Source organism: Notolabrus celidotus, chromosome 6, assembly GCF_009762535.1.
Source record: "Notolabrus celidotus isolate fNotCel1 chromosome 6, fNotCel1.pri, whole genome shotgun sequence".
Lineage (NCBI taxonomy): Eukaryota > Metazoa > Chordata > Actinopteri > Labriformes > Labridae > Notolabrus > Notolabrus celidotus.
The window spans coordinates 17,918,967-17,928,423 of record NC_048277.1 but is presented as its reverse complement, the minus strand read 5'-3'; the positions used below and the strand labels follow the sequence as shown (position 1 = coordinate 17,928,423).

At 43.6% G+C, this 9,457-nt stretch overlaps 1 protein-coding gene across 1 annotated transcript in view; it reads right to left on the bottom strand.

Moving 5' to 3' along the window:
• Positions 1-9,457, bottom strand: part of wwox (WW domain containing oxidoreductase) — a 152,883-nt gene that overhangs the window by 97,223 nt on the left and 46,203 nt on the right. Inside the window, 1 exon segment of the mRNA XM_034686547.1 lies at positions 5,929-6,193. Coding sequence (XP_034542438.1) covers positions 5,929-6,193 — 265 coding nt within the window.

The following is a 9,457-nucleotide window of genomic DNA, read 5'->3' as shown; positions in this document are numbered from 1 at the left end:
TGCGTGTGCGTGTGCGTGTGCGTGTGTGTGTGTGTGTGTGCGTGTGTGCGTGTTTTCTTTAATGAAATGGTATCTCCGTGGACAATAATCCCAGTAACAGGATCGGGCAGGAACACACATGTCAATACCGCCAAATGGGATTGTATGCTTTTATCCAACCCCACACCAACACATCTTACTCTGTCCCTCATGTCTCTTGATCCTCCTCTCTATGTTGCTCTCTTTTCCCCCTCTATGTCTCTCTCTCTCTCTTGTGTGTAGTGCAGCAGCACAGTGGGAAATGTCAGACAGGAATATGACGTGTATTTTATCTAGCTCCTAAAAATGATCTAAAACACTGCCTCTAAAGAAAATGTGCGCATCATCAGAGAGAACCTCCCCGAGTCTGTGAGCCTCGTACAAGTTAGCATAATGTGTAACATTCTGTCTCCACCAGCGAGGAGAACCTTGCACAGTGTCTCCAGTCAGGCTGGAGCTGACCCCCTCCTGTGTAGCTCCTAATCATCCAAGAGGACTCTATTACAAGGGCCTGGCAGCTCATCTAACCCCACAGAGGAGCAGGGGGGGCCGGCGGGTAGATTGGGACCTCTGCTCCTCTTTCTTTCCACATGGCTGAGCACCACACACACACACACACACACATACACACACACACACAAACACACACACACACACACACACACACACACACACACACACACACACACACACACACACACACACACACACACACACACACACACACACACACACACACACAGACAGGTAGCCTGGCTGTGCAGCAGAGCCACTGCGTCTGTGTGCTACACCAGATAGCAGATCTAGCACCTGACCTCACGTCTGTCTGCAGGAGGGAAACTGATAAAGAACAGCCAGGTAAAAGTGGAATCAGTGCTCACATACAGTACGGCACCAACCTCTGTGTCTGTATGTGTGTTTTATGGTAATGCTGGGGGGGACCTGTCTCAGGGGTTAACCCCTGAGGTGCAGGAGAGAGAGCTCCTGGTTGCAGTAAGCAAGGCTCAGCAGACGAGGAACCGAACAACGGTTTCTCTAATCCAGCCCTGACTGCTGGTGCCTGGTCAAAAGTTCAGCCTGTGCATATGTAAAAAGGTGGCCTGGTGCCCGAGGCAGGATCCTGGGTAAAATAATCACGCTAAAACGCTAAGAAGCATGGGACCAGGCAAGAGCGCTGATGGAACCAGACCCTGGGGGAAGCGAGGTGTCTGATTGGACCAGCAGAGCCTCTTGGACCTGTACCCACACATCCCCCTTCCCTCCTCCTTCTATCCATTATAGTGGATGATGAGGTACACACTGATCTCCATTCAGCTCAGCACTGTCTGCGCCTATAGTTAAAGTATAGATTAGATGAGTATAGGCGGGGCACAGCTGCTCAGAGCCTGAGGGTGCACTGATCTTGGGGGAGCAATCAGTCAGTCAACAAAATGTCACAGGGTCAGCGTTACAGGACGTTGACAACTTTACAAAGGTTACAGCACAAGTAATAACTGCAGCAAGCTCAATAATTCACTCAGTGCTGTTTAAGTTTACTGTCTTACAACTTTTACTGCTTGTACATGTGTTGTCAAAGGCCAGAAATCCTACCCTAAATCAAATAAATCAACCAAAATCTGTGTCATTTACATTTTAAGAATCAAACAGAACTGTGATAACCGCTGTTTCATGCCTCTCCCGCTCTTCCTTAGTCTCATACACAAATCTTTACACCACTGCAGGCTAGATCAGATCATTCAACGCTGATAATCACAGCAAAGGACACAGGGAAAACTCCCACTCTAAACACGCTGAATTAAAGAAACAGGAGTCACAGGCCTGGTCGCACAATCTCTGATAAGTAGATCAAGGCGCGGGGAGGGGAACATGATGTTAGGAGGAGATAGTTTGGCTGATTAAAATGTCATGGCTCTTTATAGATGCCTTTCTCAACTCAGCAAAATGGAATCAGCTCTGTACATCAATAGCAGAGTGGGCTGTGCTCCCTGCTAATGGTGAAGTTTCTTTGCCTTAAGTGGAATCTACGACACAAAGAATGCAAAAGTCAAAATATTGTGTTAATACGCGGAAGAAATATAAGATAAGATAAAAGTGAAGGGTGAAAGTTAACAACTGATAAAAGAAGAGAGCGTGGAGCACAATTAATGAGGCAGGAAATCACGATTGGATGACCGAGTACGGAGCTTATGGCCTCACATGACATCTCCTAGCCTTTACTGCAACAATCAAATTAAAGATTTAGGACCACATGTGGCTCCAGGTGTTCCAGTAGTCTCCGCATTGTGAGTTCATGTGTGTGCTTGTGTCTGTGTGTGCGACTGTATATCACTCCACCTGTGCCGCTATAAATCAAACCTGTGTTTTAAATGAGAGGCTGGTTATTTCTGCAAGAACACACACGGGGGCTTTGTGATTGTTTTTTGGAGTCGACTTTCTGCTTGTGTTTGCATCCCTGAACAATCTCAGAGGATCCCGCTAGCGTACGCAGGCAATTAAAGCGATACCATCTTCATATCCCTGCAACCAATAACTGAAATAATATCACTGTTTTATTAAGCCCTTAATGTGGGGGCAGACGGAGTGAGGAGTGGGATTTTAAAGAGGATACACTTTCAGGGGGCCTTATCGAGACTAGATTTAAATAAGAGCAAATGCTCAGCTTAGGGGTGTGCCTCTATCTGTGAGTCTGTGTGTGTCTGTGTGTGGCCTTTATCAGACATGAGTTTTAGCTAATTGCTGTGTCAGCATACCAGAATTTAATTACTAGCTCTACCTTTGTCCTTTAATATTTACTAACATCTACTCTACGTTTAATTAAGCACATGTAAGCCTCATTCTGGAGGAGAAACGGCTACGCTAATTACATCTGTGTGCCCACATCACACATTAGACACACCAAAAAACACACACATACACTTCCAAATCATATGATTCAAAAGCATGTTTAGCAAAAGATTAATCCTGCTTAAATCGACTTAGAGCAGATTTAAACAGGACAGGAAGTGATGGAATAGAGAAAAGACAAATGCTACAGAAGGTAAAAGAGGCAGGGAGAAAAAGTGTTGTGTGACAGAAAGAGTCAAATGTTCTGCTTGGCATTTAGCGAAAGGTGCTGAAGAGCACTTCCTCTCATCTCTCATCCTCTGTCAGAGGTAGGAGAGACAAATGACAGCCCGAGGCCTCCAGTCTGTCAAACATGATGGATCAGAATGACGCTTCACTAAAATCTCCAGCACGCTGCCTTTCAACACTTCACATCTTCCCTTCCATGCAAACACTAAATTGATATGAAGTATGAAGAAAAGCTAATGGAAAGATGTAATAGTCAAACTAGAGCATAGATTAGGACAGTGTGGAGCCTAAAGGGAAGAGGGAGGAGAGCAGAGACGATACAGACTGCGATAAATCTCTGTGTTGGATTTTGTCGTTCTTATCTTAAGTGTGGCGAGGACGTTAACCTCAGGCACCTTACGCCACCTTATAAGCATGTACATGTACTATGAACAGTGGGTCAGGCAGTCATTTACTGTTGAGCCACACACAAAACATGCATCATCACCCAATAAATGCAGATTAACTGGAAGAAAAACACTTCAAATGTTTCATAAAACTGGTGTGTGCAATGGAAAATGCTTCATTATTTAAAAAGCTTGTTCATATTTAGAAGAAAAATCTTGAAGATGTGATTACTAAAGTAAGACTGACAAAAACTGGCTCTTAAAAAATAGCTGAAGTATTCAATTTTTCACAGTCTTATGAGCAAAAATGATTTCACTTCCAAAAGGCGATAAAAGACGCAACCCTGACTCTCAAATCTGACTCTCCAGTCCATAACTCCAGCTCAATTCTACTCCCAAAAAGGTGTTTTCTTTGGCACTCAGCGTTGCAAATGCAACCCCTACAAGATGAAACATAGAACATGTTCACAGGACTTCTCCATTGCCATCAAAACAATGTTGACTTGATGTGCAACCTTGGATCCTTTCACGGTGCCTTTGTAGGTGCAAAGAAATGGACCAGTTTGCCATAAATACAACTGAATGTTCAAATTTTACTTAGTCTGAGGTTTGATCTGAGGTTGGTCACTATTGCTTTTTTTTACTAAAAAGGTTGAAGCAGTACTGCTGGAGTAAAGACCATCCCCAGTGTTAGTGTTCTCCAGTGTTTTGCCCATTGGTCATTGTACAACCTTACGGAGAGCATTTACAAAACATGCAAAACATGCTGGATGGTTAAAACTCAATTGTTGTTGTAGTTGATCACAAGCGGCAACCTCCGGTCTAAAAAATATGAATCCAATGCAGAAGTGCTAAAAACTGCAGTTCATCGAGGATCCGCTTGAGGCTGGCTCCGGAAGTACCGGAAGTCACATACACATGCATGAGAAAAAGACGATCTTTACAGCAGAAATAAACATGTTTACAGCCTGGTATAAAAGACGAGTGTAGTCTGGATAGCTCATTTCTCGATGTGCTCTCACTGTGAGGGGGGTGAATTTTTTTCTAAAGCGGCAATTTTGAAGATATTGAGATTACGAGTCCTCCAATGAGAGGCACAGCTGCCTGCGGGAACACAGTAGCTGTTGGCTAGGAGGCTCAAACTCAGCCTCTTAACGTCACAATCCCTCAACAGCAGCAATATGGCTGCCGCCGACAATTGGCCTCAAAACAGCGCTTCATAAACAGATGGGTGACGTCACAGATCCTACGTCCATATTTTATACAGTCTATGGTTGATCATCAATCTTTGCTCAATGCCTGATGCTATTGACACTTATAACCCTGGCTGTACAAAAGCATGGTCTTCTCAATAGATTATGAGTTTTCACCAGAAGTACTACAACATAACCAAAGTCAGGTTCCGATTGAGTAGGCTGTTCCTCCAAATCACCTCCTCTCTAGAGGTTTCCTCATCATTGCCCGTGTGAGAATCAAAGCAAATCAACAACACGACTATGGAATACTATCCGTACTACTAGGGCTATAGAGTCCTCTTTATATAAGCACAGTGACAAAAAACAGCCACTGCTGAGGGAGTTTATGCGCTTAAAAAAGCTCAACTGCATTGGTTTTGTGTAGAAAATAGGTGTGGCCAGTAAAACGCTGTCATTGGACACAGGCCCTAAGTCCCACACAGGTTAAGTAGAATGTTAGCTCTCTGAGGGGGATTTGGATTTATTAATGCTTCAAAATTAAGTCTGTGAAAAGATTAAACCTGCTGGTTCCTCTGGCACAGCACCTGGCCTGGTCTCTTTATATTCTAAAAGACAGCCTGTGAGGACAATGTCTCTACTGTAAGTCTGCTAATAAGACTCAGAACTTAAGATAATGCATCTGAAAATATCTGCTAATAGGTTCTCCTGATGTGAAATTTGGTATATGTTAAAGACATATTTAACAGAAAGCTTTTTATCTGCTGCACATGAGTAGAGGGCTGAGTTTTTGCAGTGCATTTATCGTAACCTAATAGTCACGGTACACAGGATCTTGAATATCTTCTATCCTTGTGAGAGGATGGGGGAACCACCTCTCAGAGTAAAATAAACAGTGACAGGAGAAAGAGGAAAACAAACCACAGATTATCTCTCTATCTGTGAAACCCAGACTCTCTTGCTGAGCCCTCAGCACTCAGCAGATCTACCCCTCTCCATCCTTTTCCTCTCCTCTCCTCATTTCCAAGACAAATACATGGGCTGAGGGGGGAAACACGTCAGAGTCTGAACTAGATTCGAATACAGTGTGGTAAAGTCCCTGAATGTCTCTTCAAGCAGAGATACAAACCTAGCTTTAAAACCACTCTGGTGCAATGAAAAAGGTATCTAATGTCGATCAATCAATCATCTTAAGTTAGTAAGTAGTGTTTTTAGTGGCTGTTTACACAGTCTGAAGGTAAGACTTCTCTTTTGCTTACCATAGACTTGGTGAAAGGTCGGGCCAGTGTGAAGAGAAAGGTCATCAGCCACCAGCTGCGGTGAATAGACGTGTACATCATGTTCCCAGGATGCACTGCATTTGATGTAACACCATGAGGTGACAGGCGGCGGTTGAGCTCGTGGCTGAAGAGGACATTACAAAGTTTGACTCTGTTGTATGCCAGCATGGACCAGTACTCCTTCTTTGGGGGACACAGCAGGGCCAGGTCCACCTTCCCACATGAGTCTAAGAGGTCTGTGAACCTGAAACGTAGTCCAGAAAAAGAGTAGTAAGAGTGTGTCTGCATGTGTCTGTGTGAGCTTTCTACCGGCAGATGTGGGATTGCTGGCTGCATACAAATCAAAGACGTGACATGATGTTCTTTAATTGCCTGCGACAGAGCTGTTAAACTCCAGATGTTTGACAAGGCCCCTTAAACATTACACTACTCGTTGTGTTATTATGCAGTCGCACTATAACATCACGATACACAGGCACATAAGCTACACTCCCTGTGTGTCTGTGTATGAGTGTTTGTGTGGGAGGGAGAAGGAGAGTAAGGCTCCAAACCGGTGGAACACATCCTACATATTAATCCAGTCATTAGAAAACAACCAATCAAAATGTCACCTGGTTTCCTTGTTGTGATTTTACAAGCTTGCTGCCTCTTGTTTACTGTCGCCTTCCGCAACATCCTTGCTTGGCTAAATTACAACATCTGCAGGCTTTTCATTTCATGTGCTGCAACTTCATAACTACTTTAGCAAGTCGAGGTGGATAAATCAGTCGCCTGAGCACCAAATGTCGTGTTTTTTCAATCAAAATGTCTGGCGATTAAGTTGTGCCTGGCTTTACTGTGATATTGAAATAAACTACCAAACCTGTCATAATCTTGTATGATGAAATATATAGATTTTGTTTCTTGAAAATATCTCTACATTGAAGTACAGAACCAAAACTGCGTCAAAGATCGATCAGATGTTTTTCTATTAATAACACTGACTTCTCTTGTATGACTACATCTGATGTATTACTGGGGCAAAGTGAACCTGTACTGGGCCAATTCCACAGTAAGCCCCACTGCTGGAAACTGATAAAGTGCCCAGCCATTACCCTTGTGTCCATCTCTCCCACCCCTGTCCCAGACAGGTCAATGCTATACCAGCGGACAAGGGGCTTAGGGGATACAATATGCTGCAGGGTCATGGGTCACACAGCGCTTTGAGGGGAGGCTAAGTGAATAAATGGGAAATCAGCGGAAAGTGAAAATGACACAAACAAAAAAGGGAGTGACTTCAGTAGATGTAATATAGGTCTGGAATGAGGTGGACAGAATGGAAGATGTAATATGAGATATTGTCTATTTCTGCTCCTTCTTCCCCTCCCTCTGGTCCATGTCAGTGTGAAACTGACTCTCTCTGGTCCTGCCTAAGCCCTCTTTGAAGGGGTTAAAGCTCCTGTTGGTTGTAGAGGAGAGAAGGGAAGGTGAGTGGGTGTGGGTCTGGGAGGCAGAAATGTGGAAATGGTGAAGACCATTCCTGGCCTTGAGATATATGTTAATATGGGCTGTATAGAATTTCTGATCTGATTTGGTAAATGATTTTAAAGAAGTGAGATATGAGTGCATCGGTCAATCGAAAGCTGGGTTGGTAAGAATGAATCAGTTCATGGCCAGAGTAATGATTGTGAGGTGTTGACTTTGGGGGAACATAGCATGTTCAAAAAGGCTGATCCAAAGTTTGTCAGTGTTAAAGAAAGAGAGAAAACTGGACAAAGTACTAAAATCCTCACCCAGATCTGTATGGGTGATGATAAAACCTCTGTAAAAGATATGGCTAAAGAAGATAAGCGCTCTACTGGGTTGCTTTGTGTTTTCTATTAAAGTTTTTTACCCCATTGTATTGTAGCCCATGTGACCACATACATATCAGAACCTCTTGAAAGGGAGAGATGAAAACCCTTTTTTAATCATACCCATTGTGTCTGATCCTGTGGCAACTTGTCAGTTTGTGCGCCACTAAAACTTGTGTGAACTCATTGTTTTCAGTGTCGTAAAGTCTTGCATCAATCATATCCTGTCGATACTCCCTTCATGACACTCTTCCTCTTTCTTTTCCTATAGCATGTAATCGCAGGATGACCCCAAGTGAATCTGAGTGCCAAGCCTTCCTCTCCTGTGCTCTCATGCATGGCAGCCTGTATAACATAACTCATATGTGAGCCTGTGTAATAGTGCTGCGGTTTGATCTGCTAGAATAACTCTGCGTATGTTCTCCTTGTCTCAGGTCACTCTGCCGAGCTCCAATCAATCACTCTGCTTGGCCGTCTGACTGACTGAAGCCAGAATCAATGTCACACACACACTCACTGACTCTAAGACACATGGCTCAAGGCCTGGCCTCGCAGTTCTCTGCAACACATCATGCTTGTCTCCTGTATGACAGGAAAAAACAGAGGCCCGTGGAGCGCAGTTGCTTAACAAAAAGACAGAGTTGGAAAAAAGTGTCAGAAGAGGGAGGGGAAGGGAAGAAGAGTGAAAGGGGCTGAGTCAGGGGGTCAGACAGAAAGGAGCAGATACTTGATCAAAGTAAATTTTAACAGAGCAGTCCATCCATCATGTTGATGATACGTTTAATTCATAGTGACAGCGTGTGGAGGGAAATGAGTTTTCAGTGAGTGAGGCTGTCATGTTTGACAATATGCATTAAGTCTGATTTATCAGTTTGTGGTAAAAACTAACCAATGCAGCAGCAGCAGCTGGAAGTGCACGAGTGGAGCTGAGCTGTTGTTGAGTTTAACAGAGTTGTTTAAATTGTATCAATGTAACTAAATATGACTCAACTGTGAGCGCTGGTATTACAGGACAAACAGAGGTGTGTTGCTCAATTCTGCCAGAGCAGGGGGGCTGATTTTCATTAGAGTATCCTCTGAGAAACATTTTATGCCAACAGTGTAAAAGGTACATTAGAGCAAGATGAGATTGAAATGTGTAATTACATCACCCTACATTATTTCAATACTAATATACAGCATATTAGTTCATATCAATACTACCAGGGCAGTGAGCTTGAATGGGAGCTAGGCTATCACCCACTGCAGACAGGGTCAAGTTTACCATGTGATTTAGCTAATTTTAAAATCCGACTCCAACACTAATGTCAATGTCAGTAAACACTCTATTTGGAAAGTTTAAAGTGCTTTACTTTGCTGTCAGGGAGCCACTTGGTTTTAGCACTATTCACTTGACACAACCCACACTCACATACACACACTCACACACACATTCTTCTGCCTGCAGCACATTGATCAGCTGAGTGGTTTGTGTCTCTTTTGAAGCCTGCAGACCAAACCAAAAATGAGTCCTTTAGACAGCAAAGATGGTATTGTGTTTAATCTGGATACAAGAGGACACTTCCAACCTGAGTCCAGGGGAAAAGAATGAGTCTCAACAGATCGAAATAGAGAGGGGAGAAACTTCAGTGCTCACTTTAGAGCAAGAGATCCCAAGTTACCTAGTGGTGTGTAAA